The sequence below is a fragment of the Palaemon carinicauda genome, chromosome 18 (assembly GCF_036898095.1).
Source record: "Palaemon carinicauda isolate YSFRI2023 chromosome 18, ASM3689809v2, whole genome shotgun sequence".
NCBI classification, from domain to species: domain Eukaryota; kingdom Metazoa; phylum Arthropoda; class Malacostraca; order Decapoda; family Palaemonidae; genus Palaemon; species Palaemon carinicauda.
In genome coordinates this window covers 62,296,348-62,315,810 of record NC_090742.1, presented here as the reverse complement: position 1 = coordinate 62,315,810, position 19,463 = coordinate 62,296,348, and the positions used below count along the sequence as shown (strand labels likewise).

The window sequence follows — 19,463 nt, the reverse complement described above, 5'->3', positions numbered from 1 at the left end:
CCATTATTTGAGGTAAAATAAAACTTGGAATATTTCACAATTCCTCACCTTTCACTCATCCATTCTTGAGATAAAATAAAAACTTAAATATTTCACAATTCATCACCTTTCACACATCCATTATTTGAGATCAAATAAAACTGAAATATTTCACAATTCATCACCTTTTACATATTTATTGAGACACGAATATTTACGAATCCGTTCAACTCATTCAATGATAATCCTTTTCGAAGGCACGAACACGACGCCGTGGGCGTGCAACAGCTGACGGCAGTGAGAGACATCAAGAGTTTCGGGCGCCTGGTGAAGGGCACCACTCAGCAGGCCAAGCACCAGGGCGCCCACCTGCTGGGGAAGGTCGTCCTCAACATCAAGGTAAATACTCCACGGGCTTAGTGTCAGCACGGGCTCTTGATTCTTAAAGTTACACTCGGGCACACTTCTATCTTTTTTTTTTTTTAGTTTATATATGAAATGTTTATTTTAATGTGGTTATTGTTCTTGAAATATTTTATTTTAATTATTCATTACTTCTCTATCTCCTTTCTCTTCCTCTTTGTAATTTTTCGAAGTTTTTATAGTTTGCATATGAAAGATTTATATTAATGTTGTTACTGTTTCTAAATATTTAATTTTGATTATTCATTACTTCTCTATCTTATTTTACTTCCTCTTGTAATTTTTTTTAAAGTTTTTATAGTTTGTTTATGAAAGATTTATATTAATGTTGTTACTGCTCTTAAAATTTGCAATTTTGATTATTCATTACTTCTCTTGTAGTTTGTTTATTACCTTATTTCCTTTCCTCGCTGGGCTATTTTTCCCATTGGGAGCCTTTGATTATTCATTACTTCTCTTGTAGTTTATTTTATCCTTATTTCCTTTCCTCACTGGGCTGTTTTTTCCCTATTGGAGCCATTAGAATCCTGCTTTTCAACTAGGCTTGTAGCTCAGCTAATAATAATATGTAAAAGTTCTTTATAATTGTTATTTTAATCGATCTGAACTGTTAATTCTAACAGTTGTATCTTCTCCATCGCAAGGCACAATACTACACAGTATTCTAGAAGTTTTATTCCAGCTTTGACCAGATTGTGGAATGATCTTCCAAATCAGGCAGTTGAAATACAGAAGTTCAAACTTTTTGTTAATGCTTTTCTGTTGAGCCGGTTGACATAAGTCTCGTTTTATAGTTTATATATGACTGGTCTATTTTAACGTTGTTACTGATCTTAGAAACTTTCTATTTTTATTCATTACTTATGTATAGTTTATTTATATCCTTTCCTCACTGGGCTGTTTTCCTTGTTGGAGCCAATGGCTAGTAGCATCCTGCTATTCCATACAGGGTTGAAGCTTTGGCTATTGGTTAGTAATTATAATGATAAATGACTTCTGCTATTATTATTATTATTATTATTATTATTATTATTATTACTAGCCAAGCTACAACCCTAGTTGGAAAAGCAAGATGCTATAAGTTCAAGGGTCCAACAGGGAAAAATAGCCCAGTGAGGAAGGGAAATAAGGAAATGAATAAATGATGAGAATAAATTAACAATATATCATTCTAAAAAAAGTAACAACGTCAAAACAGATATGTCCAATATAAAACTATTAACAACGTCAAAAACAGATATGTCATATATAAACTATAAAAAGACTCATGTCAGCCTGGTCAACATAAAAACACTTGCTCCAACTTTGAACTGGTTATTGGTTAGTAATTATAATAATAAATGACTTCTCTAATATGTATTCCTCCTTGTATCTCCTCAGAGCATGAGCGAAGAAGGTCCCGACGGCTGGTACCCTCTGGAGAAGGAGGGTGAGCCCTCCAAGGAGCGAGGCACCGTCCGCCTCGTGGGCAAGGTCGTCTCCACGGCCGAACTTGACCACGAGGGCAGGAAGTCCTACGACGCCCTCTTGACCAGGCTGGTTCATCACGAAATCTCTCTTCCTTCCATCAATAATGAGGTGAGCTGTGTGAATATTGGACTTGAGGTGAGCTATGTGTAGATTGGAATTGAGGTGAGCTGTGTGTACATTAGACTTGAGGTGAGCTGTGTGTACATTAGACTTGAGGTGAGCTGTGTGTACATTAGACTTGAGGTGAGCTGTGTGCACATTAGACTTGAGGTGAGCTGTGTGCACATTAGACTTGAGGTGAACTGTGTGTACATTAGACTTGAGGAGAGCTGTGTATACATTAGACTTGAGGTGAGTTGTGTGCACATTAGACTTGAGGTGAGCTTTGTGCACATTAGACTTGAGGTGAGCTATGTGTAGATTGGAATTGAGGTGAGTTGTGTGTATATTAGACTTGAGGTGAGCTGTGTGTACATTAGACTTGAGGTGAGCTGTGTGTACATTAGACTTGAGGTGAGCTGTGTATACATTAGACTTGAGGTGAGCTGTGTGCACATTAGACTTGAGGTGAGCTTTGTGCACATTAGACTTGAGGTGAGCTGTGTGCACATTAGACTTGAGGTGAGCTGTGTGTACATTAGACTTGAGGTGAGCTGTGTGTACATTAGACTTGAGGTGAGCTGTGTGAATATTGGACTTTTGAGCTGTGTGTATATTGGACTTGAGGTGAGCTGTGTGTATATTGGACTTGAGGTGAGTTGTGTGTACATTAGACTTTTGAGCTGTGTGTATATTGGACTTGAGGTGAGTTGTGTGTATATTGGACTTGAAGTGAGCTGTGTGTATATTGGACTTGAGAGGAGTTATGCGTAGATTGGAATTGTGTACTATTATTGGAGTTAACTAAGTAGTGTTTATACAGGACTTCTTAATTTAAAACTTGTCAAGCAAGACTTCTCGAAAAGGGACTTTTCACGTAATTTGTGACGTAAGGTTTTATGTATAGGATGTCTTGACTAAGGACTTTTTTCGCATAAATTATCCCGACCAAGGATTGCTTTTTTGGATTTTACAATAAGAGAGAAATATGCGGTGTGAAATGATGAATGCTTTTGTGGATTTGACAATAAACGAGCAATATGTGGTGTGAAATGTTGAATGCTTTTTTGGATTTGACAATTAAAGAGAAATATGCTGTGTGAAATGTTGAATGCTTTTGTGAATTTGACATTAAACGAGCAATATGCTGTGTGAAATATTGAAAACTTTCGAACGAACATGATAAAATAACTGTGGAGGTCCTGTAGAGAGTAGGATATCCCTGTTGTATAGGACCAGAAAATCAGCCCTTAAAGTAAAAGTAAGTAAAGTAGATGGAGTATCAAGGACGTTTGAATACCAGATACGTTTCAAAGGACGCCTGAACCTTCTTGTTTACTTCTGTCCGATAAATATTTGCAATGAATCTCGCCCTGTTGGGGCCACTGGCATGTACTCCTTTTACCCCCAAAGTAAGGTTAAATTTCGAGCACATTTTGCTATATATATTTTTTTAAATTGCTCTAACAGCCTTAGTTTTTGTCATAGCGAGGTCAGGTTGGTCTCATTCTTTTGGAAAATGCCTGAAGTTTCTCATAAAGTTATTAAAATCATGCAAAAATATGTAAATAACAGTGTTTTGCAAGAACGTACCGGTACATCCTTTGGGGGCGAAAGGGATACTACGTTGCGTTAGTCTCGAATGGGAAAGATAATAGATAAGTTTTAGTATTTTTGAATTAGAAACAATTTTCCTGATAGCTTATAGATTTTGCAACCTGTAAATATATTAAGTATGCAATTAATTGATAAATGTATTCATTAATGTTTTATTGATGATTTAATGAAGAGAGGGAAACATTTCATGTAAGTAATGTTAAGAGGCTATTAATCAATTCCCTTCAATTGCTGTGTGTATGTATGTGTGTATATATATATATATATATATATGTGTGTGTGTGTGTGTGTGTGTGTATGTGTGTGCGTATGTATTATGAGATAGATTGATTGATTGATTTAAAGTTCTCTGGCATCCTGACATCGAAGGTCATTGACGCCGACATCATTTATTATAAATAAAGATAAAAAGAAATATTCAATTAAAACCAGAAAAGTAAATTATGAGAGAGAGAGAGAGAGAGAGAGAGAGAGAGAGAGAGAGAGAGAGATCCATACATATAAAACTATTAAACAAATCCCGCAACCTAACCGACTGACCTAACCCTGTCCTAGGAGGACCAGTGGACGCCCCCATGGAACGGGCGTTTGAGTTCGCCCGCCACAGCCGCCCTCACCCAGCACGCCATTATGCTGGGCATCAGCGACGCCCAATTGCAGCTATCCTGGTGGCTCGTAGGATGTCGGGTCACCACCGTGGACGCCGCCTGGGCTCTGTCGCAGCTCCATCGGGTGCAGTTGGCCCTGGCGAAGGGGCTCTACGAATTGGAGGAGCTGACGGAGCTGAGGTCCTCTCTCTCCTACTTCGTGAGGGCTCACACGGAGCGCCTGAAGGATCTCCATGCAGCCTTTCCTTCTTCGTCGGGCGTGCTTGCGCACAGCCAGCTCACCTATACGCTCAAGTAAGGAGGTCTTGGTTATATACATAAGCACACGTGTTTCTATGTTTGTGTCATATGTTAATGATGTCTTTCATTGGTATAATGTTTATGCTAGTCGCTTTGTTTACAGTAATTTCTGTCCAAAACTCAAAATACGAAATAATTATAAATTTTCTCCTGTCAAAACTTGCAATGAGAATAAAAAATCTTAAGCCAAAGATAATGATACTTCATAGGATTATTATTTTTTTTTATTTTACGGTCTGTACACTGTTAAAAAACCCGTAATTTTAATCGGAAATTCTCCATAAAAATATACAGTTCTCATCCGTATTTCAGTAAAATACAGGCGACCGTAATTTTTACCCTATTTTGTTATCACCTTTAACGGTTTGGTGACTGTTTTATCACTCCTTAGCGTCAATATATCCGTTTTTAAAACGGTAAATGCCTGGCAACATTTATTCCAGGAAACAAAGAAAAATTAAGATATTTTAAGAACAACAACAAGATTAAAATAAATATTTCCTATATAAACTTAAAAACTTTAACAAAACATGAGGAAGAGAAATAAGATGGAATAATGTGCCAGATTGTACCCTCAAGCAACATTTATTCCAGGATTTTTACAGTCTCTTCAAGGCAAATTTTTAACAGTGCACATCGAAAACCAGGTTTTATATATATATATATATATACACACTGTATATATATTTATATATATATATATATATATACAGTATATATATATATATATACTGTATATATTTATATATATATATATATATGTATATATATATATATATACATATATATATATATATATATGTATATATATATATATGTATATATATATATATATACATATATATATATATATATACATATATATATATATATACATATATATATATATACATATATATATATATATATATACATATATATATATATATATATATATATATATATATATATATATATATATATATATATACATATATATATATATATATATATACCCTGTTACAAAGAACGTGCCTTTCCTTCCGCAGGGCCTTACACAGCTTGCAGACTCACGCGGCTTCTCGACAACTCTTGGACCAAGAAATGATTCCTCACATCCACGAGTTGGTCACGTCCAGTATCAACACACACGCTAAGAACTGGTGCGTACCTCTATAATCTTCGTGCTCCTCATAAAGCACTTTTTTCTTGCTGTTCTGTATTGATATTAATGCCATTATCACAAATGTTCTTATCAGTATTATTATGATTTCGATTGGGAGGCGTTCAAACTTGTAGAATTTGATAGCAAGGAAGGAGTTATCAGATGTTTTGTTATCATAATTGTTGTTGTTGTTGTTATCAGTATATTATGGGAGACTCATTCAACCAAGTTATCAGATGTTTTGTTATTCCTTATAATTGTTGTTGTTGTTGTTGTTATCAGTATATTATAGAAGACTCATTCAAACAAGTTGAATTTAATATCAAATACATTTGAAGGTTGTTATTATTGTTATTATCTTTATTATTATTATTATGATTATTATCATTATTATTATTATTATTGTTATTATTATTATTGTTGTTGTTGTTATCAGTATATTGTGATTTCGATGGGAGTTTCATTCAAACAAGTAAAATGAACTATATTTGTAGAATATTATTATTATTATTATTGTCGTTGTTGTTGTTGTTGTTGTCAGTATATTATGATTTCGATGGGATTCTCATCCAAACAAGTTAAATTTGATATCAAGGGTTCATCAACTCTAATTGTAGGATATTATTATTATTATTATTATTATTATTATTATTATTATTATTATTATTATTATTATTATTATTATTATTATTATTATTATTATAACCAGGTGGACATTACTGGTCGAGGAGCAGCTTCGAGGTGTCAAAACCGCTGACGAGCAAATCTCGCGAGTCATCAAGATAGTAGACGAAGCTAATGTCTTCTTACAGCAAGCTACTATTTTCTACAACGCCGTTTTCTTAAAGTAAGTCTCTCTCTCTCTCTCTCTCTCTCTCTCTCTCTCTCTCTCTCTCTCTCAGAAACATATCAGGAGTGAGCGTAGATGTGTTTAAGAATAAGCTCGATAAATACCTAAGATGCATCCCAGACCATCCAAGACTGGAAGATGCAAAATACACCGGAAGATGCATTAGCAACTCTGGTGGATATAAGAGGTGCCTCACACTGAGGGACCTGGGGGAACCCAAACAAAAAATAAGGCAATAAGGCTCCCTAGGGTTCGAGACCCGCTCAAGTTCAATAGCATTTTATAGTGCATACAACCTCACCATCCCTGTAAACAAAGGATGGTGGGTTTGGGGGAGCCTGTAAGTGTACCTGCTGGGTCATGAGCAGCCATTGCCTGCCCCTCCCTGGTCCTAGCTTGGGTGGAGAGGAAGCTTGGGTGCTGACCATATGTATAGAGGGCCAGTCTCTTCGGCATTGTCGCTGTCCCTTGCCTCTTCCATTCATGAACAGCTTTTAAAGTCTACCTGTTGAGTTATCAGCAGCCATTGCCTGGCCCTCCCTGGTCCTAGCTTGGGTGGAGAGAGGAGCTTGGGGTTTAATTATATGTATATATGGTCAGTCTCTAGGGTATTATCAGTCCCATGCCTTTGCCATTCATGAATGGCCTTTAAACCTTTCTGGTTTTGTTTCTTTTAGTGTCTGTAAGCTTACCATTACTGTAAGTAAAGGATAGGGTGTTTGGGAGAGCATATAGGTATACCTGCTGATTCACCAGCAGCCAATTCCTGGCACTCCCTGGTCCTAGCTTGTATGATCAATTTCGAGGACATTATCACTGTCTAATGTCCCTGCCATTCATGAGTTACCTTTAAACCTACCTACTCTTTATTTTGTGTGTGTCTGCAAGCTTACCATCATTATAGGAAAAGGATGGGGCGTTTGGAAGAGCATACAGATGTACCTGCTGATTCATCAGCAGCCAATTCCTGGCACTCCCTGGTCCTAGCTTGTATAATCAGTCTCTAGGACGTTATCACTGCCCCATGTCCCTGCCATTCATGAGTTGCCTTTGAACCTACCTACTTTTTTTTTCTTTTTTGTGTGTGTGTGTGTGTGTGTGTGTGTGTGTGTCTGCAAGCTTACCATCATTATAGGAAAAGGATGGTGGTGCGTTTGGGAGAGCATATAGACATACCTGCTGAGTCATCAGCAGCCATTTCCTTGCACCCCCTGGTCCCTGTCCCATGCCTCTGCCATTCATGAGCAACCTTTAAACCTTTCTTTTTCCCTTGCAGAGAGATGAACATTCCTTACATGCAGACAACCTACCTGATGGTGAGCAAGAAGATTAACCCGTGCGTGCGTCCTCTCCTCATGAACATCTACAACCGCATGCCCTCCGTGCAGGACCAGGAGGAGATGGGAGCAGAGACCAACTTGCAGTACGGCCTCGAAGTCGGGACTTCCCTGTGGCAGCTTTATAGGAATCTGGGGAGACTCCATTCGTAAGTTTTAAGTTTTTTTTTCATGACAGCTTTCTAATTGTTGTTTATGTAATTTTCAGACTTCATCGTTGTTTATTGCTTTTTTATTATTAAAATTGTTATATTTATTGATTTTAGATTTAAAATCAGTATTATTATCATAACTATCAGCGTTATTATTATTAAAATTATTATTATTGAAATTATTAAAGTTATTATTATTATTATTATTATTATTATTATCTCCCTAATTATTATTATTATTATTATTATTTCCATTATTATTATTATTATTATTATTATTATTATTATCTCCATTATTATTATTATCATTATTATTATTATTATTATTATTACTGCAGATTAAGTGAAGGTTTGGCGCCGGAAGCCCGCTCCGAATCTGGCATCCGTGAGTACCACCGGTGGTTCTCTCGGGGCGTCATGAGATGGCTGGAGCTAGCCATCTGGCGTGCACAGGACATGATCAAGAAGGCAGTCGAGTTGGACAGCTTTGAGACCGTCGACGACTTCTGCGATTTCAGCTCGTCTGCCACGGACACCACTGGCATATTCCACGATGTAGGATTTTGTTTTATTTTCTTTAAGCTGAGAAAGTGGCATTTTACTTTACATAATCTCATTTTTGTCTCCAAAAGTTTTCTATTCCATGCTTGTCTTTCTTTTAATTTTGGCCTCATGTGGCATTTTACTTTTCATAATCTTATTTTGTTCTCCAAATGCTTTCTATTCCGTGCTTATCTTTCTTTTAATTTTGGTCTCATGTGGCATTTTACTTTTCATAATCTCATTTTGGTCTCCAAAAGCTTTCTATTCCATGCTTGTCTTTCTTTTAATTTTGGTCCCGTGTGGCATTTTACTTTTCATAATCTCATTTTGTTCTCCAAAAGCTTTCTATTCCATGTTTATCTTTCTTTTAATTTCAGTCTCATATCTTTGAGAAACACTAACTGTCTGCCCTAAGTATGTATATTCATTAAACGAGCTCTAGCGGGCCGTCCATAACCTTTATTTATTGTCGGCATTTTCATTGAACATTATCTTATTTTACTCATTCAATTTCAGTCCTACATTTCTATTTTCCCTATGGATATTTTTCATATATTCTCCACAGAGAGATATTTTCAATTCTATTGGATGTGTTTACATGCTGAGTTACTCAAACTATGTACATAATAACAAAGTTAGAAATTGACAATTTTTTCTTCTAGTTCCTGTTAGGTTCTTTTGTATTTCTCTGATACATAAAATATTCTTCAAATTCATATTCTATCGGTTATATTTCATGTTATTTGGGTAATTTTACACTGGAATTTCAGTCGCAAATGAAATTATTTAGTCATGGTTAGGGTTGTTCTTTGAGATTTGATGGATTCTTTTGTATTTTCTGATTTATCAAATATTCTTAAAATTCATATTCTGTCTTACATTTCATGTATTTCGTGCAATATTACACTGGATTACAGCTGAAGAACTGAACGGAATATGCACAGTAAAATAACCTTCACAAAATCATTTCTTTAGTCACTGTTAAAGTTGTTCTCTGAGACTTGATTTAGGCATTAAAGCTATTGTACCATCATGTTTTACACTTACAATGTAAAATATTTTCTTCCAGGTAAAAATTTGGTGGCTCAAGCTGATGTGGCCGGACCCAGAGCACAGTGCTGTACTGCTGGCCAGAATATTGGAGGACATCTGCTCCTGTGCTACAACATATTCTGACCTTCTGAGAGCCAAGGTTGATAAAATGTTCCAGGGACAAGCGAATACTGATCGCATCTTCATAACAAAGCAGGTACAGTCATTATCCCTATCATTTTTTGTCATTAATATCATTATTTTAATGAATTTCTGCCTCACATATGGACCCATCGAGGCAAGGGTATTACCAGCTGAGCCACAAAATTCATAGAAAATGTAACTTACGAACATTTATTAGTATTATTACAATTAAGTGATAAGGTATGAGTGAAGCAGTCATGTATACTGTTGACATTTACCTCAAAGATAGTGTACCGCACATGTTTCCTACACGCTTGTACAATTTGGATTTTTCATCTTATCACTCGCTCTTTCCTGCGCTGTTGTTGTTATCATGCTTGTTCATGCTTTTTCATGTGTGAATTTTTGTGACGTTCTTGCTCGCAAGTCCTTGTATATAAACTCAATGATTGTTTAATAAAGTTAAGTTGCATTCACCTCGCCTCTCAGTTATCACCTAACAGGCACTTCCGCACATTGGTGAGAGTCACTCCAGGGTCTTCAGTGTACGGATGCACCTGTTAGGTGATAACTGAGAAGCGAGGTGAATGCAGCTAAACTTTATTAAACAATCATCAAGTTTATATTCAAGGACTTGCGAGCAAGAACGTCACCAAAATTCAAACGAGAAAAATCATGAACTAGCATGATAATAAGTTGGTCTATAACAATGCAGGGAAGATTGAGTGATAAGACAAAAATCAAAACTATTACAGTGTTCGAGCGTGTATGAAACACATGCGGTACAGTAGTTTGCAAATATTTAAGTTATAGATCAGATTAGGTCTTTAGCCCTTCAAACTCTTGTACCTTCTTAGCCAGTTTTTCACAGTCCAGTATTTTATGCATTCCAAATAACTGGAAATCCACAAACAAAGTTTTAAAAAATTAATATCCCATTATCACAAAAAAAAACTCCAAATTCAACATAAACTGTAAACAAACAATAGGTTACACTCCAATTGGTTCTTTTTCTATTCCTTCAGATTTGCGTCGGTTTAAACAACATCGAAAGAGTCAGAAGAGAACTGACTGGACTGCCAGGTCACTTCGGCTTTGATGCCACTCTAGACGAGATCAGGAAATCAATTAACGGAGAAGGGTCAGCATCACAACTGGAGGCAACAGTTGAGAGGCTTATCGTCAGTGCCACAGAAAACATGGAGGCCAAAGTCAACGAATTCATTGAAGCTGTGATATATCGGGTATGGATTTCAATTCAGCCTTTTGCCACTGTCTGAAATATTCCAGATGTCATGAATGTTAGAAATATCCCCATGGAAACTTTTTTATCACCTCTGCCAACAAAGTTTAAAGGAGGCTAGGTTTCTGCCCGTTTGTGCGTGTATGTGTTTGTGAACAGCTTCCCGGTCACAATTTTAATCGTAGATTAATGAAACTTGCAGGGATTAACTATTATTTTAAAAGCTGGAAATTATTAAATTTGGGAAGGTCAAGGTCAAAGGTCAAGATCACGGTCAAGCAAAATGTCCAATTCACGTAATCATCTATAAGTTTGGACGTCGTTGTCACAGAGACTTCAAACTTGGTTCATATTTCCATGTATGGAAATCCACGCCAATTTATACATGTTAAGGTCAAAGGTCAAGGTCAAACAAAAGATGGAGAAATGCCCCTCTAGTTCTACCAAAAAGACTAAACTTTTATGATGCTAATATGCAGAAATTGTTATAATAAAGCAAGCATGTAATAGTACTCTTTTATCTAACAATAGGTCATGTGGCCTGGCCTGGGTATTAAAGTAGAATGGTACGAAAAAGAAACTATGTTTAATTGTTATAATTAACACATGTTATCCTTCCCACAGTTCAAACCAACTCTGGACAGAGCACTGCAGGAAGCATGTGAAACCCAGAGTGAAGCTCCTCTCCTGGAGCAGGTGATGGATCCAGCCATCCAGCTCCTCCATAATAACCTTCACGCGTCAAACTTCCAGAGATTCCTGTGGTACCTGTGGGAGGTCCTCATCACATTGTTCAGTGAAACCGTGGACAGAAATATTGAGGTACGAGGGTTTTATATAAGCTTTTCTGTGTCATTTTGATTTTCTTTGGGTTTGATTTGATAAGTTAATTTGTTGTTACTGTAGATGTAAACAGATTTAAATAGTCTGATTTTTTCAACCTTAGCATATTGTCTGTACATTTTATTTATCAATTTTATTCTGGGTATAACCACAGTACTTCAGTCGTTAATTTGTTATATTAAACATACATGATTAATATAGTTCTTTTTCATATGTAAATTAAAACAGTAATAATGTACCATCAACATTTACACTTATTATACGTGTTAACTTATATGGTGAATAGTTTCTGAAAATTTTGTTACTTTTTGCAGAGGAGAAAGGCATCATACTTCAAAGGAGTCTATGATCTTTTAGAAGCATCCCTCAAGTTTTTCTCTCCTGATGAAGGGATTGGTCTTGATCCGGAAGAAGCTCGTACCAAGGGTAAGCATTTGTAGATTTGCGTATTTCGTAAGTATAATAAAATTATTTGATAATCTTAGAGTTGACCATTGAATATCTTGACTTTTCAGGTGTCTATGAATATATTTAAGATTGAAATTTAATTATATCAGATGCTATGAATTGGAAATAGTTTAGTAAATCTTTACCATCACACTAAATAGATACATACTCCATCGTTGGCTAGGATCCAATTACTCTATAAACATATTCCATTTTATTATACAGTTTAACCAAACCATTGAGTTGAAACAAAAACTAAAAGAACTTCTTTCCACCTTTGTATTTCAGAATACACAGAGTTGCTCGACTTCCTTGACAGTCTGAGGATGTCGACAGAATCTCTAATTGCAAAGTATTACCAAGAACGCCATGATGAACAGAGTGAAGCAGCAGTGCCTTCTAAAGCTCAGCTTGTAGTTAAGGTAGAACATATTTTTCAGTATTTCCCATTTTTCAAAGAGTCCCTGATTCTTCAGTGACTTTGGTTTTAGAGGTATTTCTTCAAAAGTGGTCTTTATATTAGATAATAGACTGGATTGTTAGAAATTAATTAAATTCCTTGAGATCATCATCTTTTCCATTTTTTAAGAATAAAAATTTTGATTTATGATTTTCCTCATGTAAATGGTATGATTTAATTCATAAGAGTACCTCTGACCATATAATTATATATAACACATGTTCGTATAAGGTTATGAAAATTATCTAAGCTTTGAATTCACTTGAGGAACTAAACTCTCTTACTACACAATTTACATTTAACGCAAAGTTAGTGATTTGGGGAAGCTTGTCATTTAGCTGTTTACTCAGAAAATGATAAATAACATGTTAAAAACAAGATAAACAAGTACAGTAGTTGTAACTTTAGTTAGTTTGAATCTAAAAAGAGAAAAAAATTAACTGGAAATGTTTGGTGTAATGTATTATGAAATAAGAATCTGCACGCTATTGCTTGACCTTTTGTATTTTGGAAATTATCAATAGTATATTTTCATTAATTAACTTTCAGTACCAATTATTATAAATCTGGATAATAAGATCAGATATTAGTGAGATTGAAAGCAAAAGTGTTTTCTTTATATGAGCATAAGTGTAGAGTGGATATGAATGTGTTGAGGTGGTTTGGCCATGTTGAGAGAATGGAAAATGGTTGTCTGCCAAAGAAGGTGATGAATGCAAGAGTTGATGGGAGAAGTACAAGAGGAAGGCCAAGGTTTGGGTGGATGGATGGTGTGAAGAAAGCTCTGGGTGATAGAAGGATAGATGTGAGAGAGGCAAGAGAGCGTGCTAGAAATAGGAATGAATGGCGAGCGATTGTGACGCAGTTCCGGTAGGCCCTGCTGCTTCCTCCGGTGCCTTAGATGACCGCGGAGGTAGCAGCAGTAGGGGATTCAGCATTATGAAGCTTCATCTGTGGTGGATAATGTGGGAGGTTGGGCTGTGGCACCCTAGCACTACCAGCTGAACTCGGTTGAGTCCCTGGTTAGGCTGAAGGAACGTAGAGAGTAGAGGTCCCCTTTTTTGTTTTGTTTCTTTGTTGATGTCGGCTACCCCCCAAAATTGGGGGAAGTGCCTTGGGTATATGTATATGTATGTAAGTGTATGAAGTGTAAACCTGGCTTTATTTAAATAGTATGACCCCTTAAGCCCCTGTGCTTGACAACTTTACAGCAAAGTGTAATGAATAAGAATCATAATTCAATTGCCCTGCTTGCAGATGCTCTTCACTCGCCCCGGAAAGCTGTTGGTGGAAGTGATCATGGCTCGCGACATGGTTACGGAAAGCGACACCATGAGCGTCAGTTCAAGGAGCGGTGGACTCCACCACAGCTTCTATAATCAACCGGTTGACTCCTACGTTAAGGTTCAGTTAGTCCCTCAAGAATGGTTCCCGTCGGCCACGGTGCGGAAGACGAAAACTCAACGAAAGGCCGATCCGGCAGTTTACGAAGAAACTTTTGAATAGTGAGTCAGAAGCCTTGGTTTCATTTATTGGAGTCTAATCCACAATAAATGAATACCCATTTGAAGACTTTTGTATAAATTACTGTAAGCTTCTTTGTGATTGCAAGGGGTACAAATATTGAGAATTTCATTTTGTACTGACCACAATAGATGACTGTATTCCTTAACATGTGAAAGCTGTAATTATTTATATAGCCATGTTGCCCAGGCTACAAAAAATAAATAATTCCTTATTCTTCTAAAGTTAATGTTAAGAAAACAAAGTAGACCCCCCTAATAACAAGTTTTCAAGATATAAATGAATTTTGTGTTTTCCAACAGGGTAATTAAGATACTAGATTCAGAAGTTATTAAGATAAATATATTTGATATGTAAAATGTAAAATCCACACATTTTAAGAATAGAAAGAATTCTTAAACAGCAAAGGCTCAGAAATTATTAGATGATTCAAAGAACACTACACTAATGCCAATCTTCATTCATATGTTGTGTTTGGTACTTCATCCGTAAATATTTCCATTACAGCGATATGAAAAAGGATAACGATGGTGTGTGCGCTGGCTTGCTCCTGTTCACCCTCAAGGACTACAATCTGGGACGATCAAATACGTTTATCGGAGAAGCTGTGGTGCCGCTCACTGACCTCCCTTGTGTCGACTCTTCCCAAGTTCACACTGTCCCTAACACATACCTTAAGATGACCACTCCTGGTCTGGATATGGGTAAGTTTCTTTTGTTTACGGGCAAAAATATTATTGTTAGATGTCTGGTAGTATTTTTTTTTCCCTTGTGTCGACTCTTCCCAAGTTCACACCGTCCCTAACACATACCTTAAAATGTCCACTCTTGGTCTGGATATGGGTAAGTTTCTTTTGTGTATGAGCAAAGGTACAGTATTATTATTAGGTGATGTCTAGTAGTATTTTTTCCCCTTTTGTGCATATGCAATAGAAATTTAAGTTAACCAGAAATTTGTTAAAAAGTTGAAAAGACTCACAAAAATCTCATAATTGATTTTCTTTGTATTATATTATTATTATTACTAGCCAAGCTACAACCCTAGTTGGAAAAGCAAGATGCTATAAGCCCAAGGGCTCCAATAGGGAAAAATAGCCCAGTGAGGAAAGGAAATAAGGAAATAAATAAATGATGAGAATAAATTCACAATATAACATTCAATAAACAGTAACAACGTCAAAGCAGATATGTCCTATATAAACTATTAACAACGTCAAAAATAGATATGTCATATATAAACTATAAAAAGACTCATGTCAGCCTGGTCAACATAAAAACATTTGCTCCAAATGGTTGTACAGCATATTGTTGTGTTTAGTATAACATCAGTCTATTTGTCATATCCTCCTACTCTTTAATGATTTAGTGTAATGTTTTATTGGTAAGCCTAAATTTATTTTGAACATAACTGGCCAATGTTAAAATGTGTCAATCTGCCCCATTAACTAATTACCAAAAACTAACATGTACTTCACTTCAGGTTACAAGTCCCTGCGAGCTCTCCAACGACGTACGGGAGACAAAGTCGCATCTTCCTTCTTGAAAAAGGTGTCTAAGCGTCTACCAGAAACAAAACTCAGAACTCTGCAGAAACCTGATGATGAAAGAGGCAGACCTCGCAGTCCTAACCTAATAGACAGATTTAAATTCACTTGAGACAAAGAACGATGAGTACAGCATCATCTGTATTTGAGGTTGTCTGGTACCATGACGTAAAAAAAATGCATTCAACCGATGCATTAAGATGTATCCTCAGACAGTCTTAGTTTGCAAGGTGGTCTCATTGCTGAAAGTTTGTTGGTTTCCTCACAGTGCTGTGTCTCTGAATGTGGTAAACTGCTGTGAATTAAAGGAAAAATACTCTTCAATACTGTAAAGGAAAAATATTTACGAAAAGTCAGCTGTGCCACGATAACGTACGCATCTTGAACAATGCATCCGCGTCATCAGTTGACGTATGTTTATCAGCTATATCTATGTATTGCTATAGGCTTACTCAAGACAAAAGAAAACAATGCATTACAAAGATAAGTTTCTCCCTGTGATCCTTTGTACATAGAATCCAACTGTGAAATAGAACTGAATGGCTGTGATCCCTGATATGATTTGGGTGTTTTGCTGCTCAGATGTTTTCTTGTACATACCCAAAACTATTGAGGAAGAGGCTTCGTTTCAAAGACCTCTGTGGTGTAAGAAAGAAAATCCATTGCCCTTTTTCATGTACGTCATGCTTCTGTTACCCATTACAGTCGAGTTATCCCACCTTTATGTAACCAGTTTTGATAGGAAAAACAGGCTGCACCATTGTTAAAATTCTCTTTATTTTGTTAAAATGTTATGAAAACTGAAGGATTTCTTATTTTGTTTTGGATGCTGTCAACAATTGGAATATTTATTTCTTTTTTTCTTTTATGAGTTTTTAATTAGGATGTGATAGCTAGCAATTAGCTGTATATATTCTTGTTACCTGTATCTAATGATTCTCACATAATCATGAATATTTTCAAGTGAACAGAGGCATACTTTTGTAAATCCCATTTACCTATATTGTACAAATAAAAAGACGATTACCTCAGGACATCGCCCCTTCCTTTCTTCTCCGATTGCTCAACGTGAGATCACGTGCATCACACACGCAACACTGCATCTTCTGGAGTTGTGTCCTGAGGCAAGATGGTTCCTAAGTCTAGAGAACACAGAGGGTGCTGCCATTGCAGGAGCATATTCATCAGAGCTCAGAGGCTAGCCTGTTTTTTTTTTTTTTTAACTATATTCTGAGGTTTGCTGGCTGTTTTTATAGATATCTGACAGTTTTTAAGTGATAGACTCGAACAGTATTACCATATTATGATGCCAGTCATGACAAATTTAAATCTTTTATTTTTTCCAATATGTAACTCGCCCTGTTTTTATCAGAAACTTGGCCATGACAGAAGAAAACATTTTATTTCAGTTATGTTTAATGGTAATATTTCATAACTTATTAGAGCTCAGTGAATATCTCCCCAATGCAAATATAAATAACAAGAATAACCATTGGTGCTTTTTACAAGGAGTATAGTCCTTCCAGAAGTGCCGTGTCTTTGTCATTTATCGAACAAGAGTCATTGTACGATAGGTAATGCTCGTTAGTTTCATAGGTTTTCAACTAGTCATTCTGTAAATGCACTTTCGTTTTTATTTGGTTTCTCAGTTCTCTCTTCTATTCTCTTCTTCAGAAACAGTTATTGTATTGTTTTATATTGTGTATAAATAATAAATATTTATGGTATACCGCTTGTGTTCTTGAACCACGTTCCTGTTTGTGTAATTGTGTGTCTGGTAAAGGTCAGTAAGGAAGAGAAAGTTATCAAATCATTCTTGAAGCTGAGGAAGTAGATTAGGATCTTTTGTAAATGGCGTGTCCCTCTCTCCCATTCTGCAAAAGAGGAGTGGTGAACCGAACCTACGTCTAGTGGCCCCTGTATTTTAGAATATTGTTTTTTTTACTAAAACTGATAAAAAGAAGCAGTGCAGGTCAAAAGCCATTTTCAAATTATACCAGAAAAAGTTTTGATTTGTGAAGAAAATGTAGGAGAAATCCAGGATTATTCGAAGATATCCTTAATTGATATAGTAATACTCTGATAATGATCTTTATTAATATTCTTGAATATAGTTTTTTTTTTCTAATCTACTTCTCATCTTAATCTAACTATCAGGACTAAATTTTTTTCATTTTCTTATAGAATCATTACAAATATTTGTAGAAAACCTTGCAGTTTTGCTGTTTCTGTTGCACTATGAACCAAGTATGATTTTCATAACTGCTCTTAGTTCTTGTTCAAAAACTTTTTTCCTGTGTAAGCAATTGGATCATTGTTTATAACAACCTATGGAAATTAGTGAGAGAAATAAAAGCATGTATGAGAGAAGATGAAGTAAAGACTTAGACCTTTCAGTTTAGGTTGAGTGAAACCACTGAGAGAAAAGCTTATGTATACACGATACTGAGAGAGAGAGAGAGAGAGAGAGAGAGAGAGAGAGAGAGAGAGAGAGAGAGAGAGAGAGAGAGAGAGAGAGATCTTACGTATCAGTCTATTATCTTCATGATTTTCATCCAATGGGTTACATGGAAATTATTTGCTCACAATGATTTCATGACTGTTTATTAACCTTTTCAAAATGATGATGAAAGAAACAAAATGAGAATAGTTTAATTGCAAATCTGGTGGACAAGAAATGAAGCCATACAATGAGTATGGCATGATCGTGAAGAACTCCTGAGGCAAGTGGAAGAAGTTGAAACCTCAAGTAAGTAGGAGCTAGTTTATCGTGTTGTGTAAAGGCTTGGAAGGTTTTGCAATAAATTTGGTATGGATAGCGAAAGAAAAGAAGTAGTTGATTATATATCTAATATATCTATGTGGGTGTGAATGTAAATGATGATTGGAAAAGTAAGAGAAATGAAAGGTGAAATATGTAGAAGAGGAACGAATTATGTATTATTATAGTTACTACTAGCAGCGAAGCTACAACACTAGTTGCAAAAGCAGGATACTATAAGCCCAAGGGCTCAAACAAGAAAAATAGCCCAGTGAGGAAAGGAAACATGGAAACAATAGAATAGTGTGCCCGAGTGTACCTTCAAACAAGAGAACTTACCCCAAGACAATGGCAGACCTTGGTGCAAGAGGCGATGTCGCTACCCAAGACTAGAGAACAATGGTTTCATTTTGGAGTGTCCTTCTCCTAGAACAGCTGCTTACCATAGCTATAGAGTCTCTTCTACCCTTACCAAGAGGAAAGTAGCCACTGAACAATAGTAGTTAACCCCTTGGGTGAAAGAAGAATTTTTCGGTTATCTTAGTATTGTCATGTGTATGAGGAAAGAAGACTTATTTGGTGTCTGTGTAGGCAGAGATAAAATGAGTCGTAACCAGAGAGAGAGAGAGAGAGAGAGAGAGAGAGAGAGAGAGAGAGAGAGAGAGAGAGATCCATTGTAGTACAGTACTGTTAGTCTGTCTTGCCAATTACATCTTAACTCTCTAGCGGTAGTATCTCAACGGGTGGCTGGTGTCTTGGCCATCCTACAATTTTGGAATATGTGAAGGATTTGTTCAGTCTTACAAATGAGAAGAATGTATAGGCCTACTATAAGTTAAACCTCGGATGTAGTGGAGAGAGAGAGAGAGAGAGAGAGAGAGAGAGAGAGAGAGAGAGAGAGAGAGAGAGAGAGAGATGCCTGTCTCTCAGCAGTGTGTTACAT

The 19,463-nt window shown here is 36.2% G+C and overlaps 1 protein-coding gene across 1 annotated transcript in view; it reads left to right on the top strand.

Moving 5' to 3' along the window:
• LOC137658011 (protein unc-13 homolog 4B-like) overlaps positions 1–17,488 on the top strand; it is a 31,244-nt gene extending 13,756 nt beyond the window's left edge. Inside the window, exons 2-16 of the mRNA XM_068392728.1 lie at positions 237–378; positions 1,783–1,980; positions 4,144–4,490; positions 5,525–5,638; positions 6,350–6,487; positions 7,767–7,976; positions 8,318–8,534; positions 9,592–9,771; positions 10,724–10,942; positions 11,566–11,763; positions 12,099–12,210; positions 12,520–12,653; positions 13,949–14,196; positions 14,723–14,919; positions 15,696–17,488. Of these exons, the coding sequence (XP_068248829.1) occupies positions 237–378; positions 1,783–1,980; positions 4,144–4,490; positions 5,525–5,638; positions 6,350–6,487; positions 7,767–7,976; positions 8,318–8,534; positions 9,592–9,771; positions 10,724–10,942; positions 11,566–11,763; positions 12,099–12,210; positions 12,520–12,653; positions 13,949–14,196; positions 14,723–14,919; positions 15,696–15,871 (2,830 nt within the window). The 3' untranslated portion in view covers positions 15,872–17,488. The remainder of the gene's footprint in view (positions 1–236; positions 379–1,782; positions 1,981–4,143; positions 4,491–5,524; positions 5,639–6,349; positions 6,488–7,766; positions 7,977–8,317; positions 8,535–9,591; positions 9,772–10,723; positions 10,943–11,565; positions 11,764–12,098; positions 12,211–12,519; positions 12,654–13,948; positions 14,197–14,722; positions 14,920–15,695) is intronic.
• Positions 17,489–19,463: the final 1,975 nt, after the last annotated feature.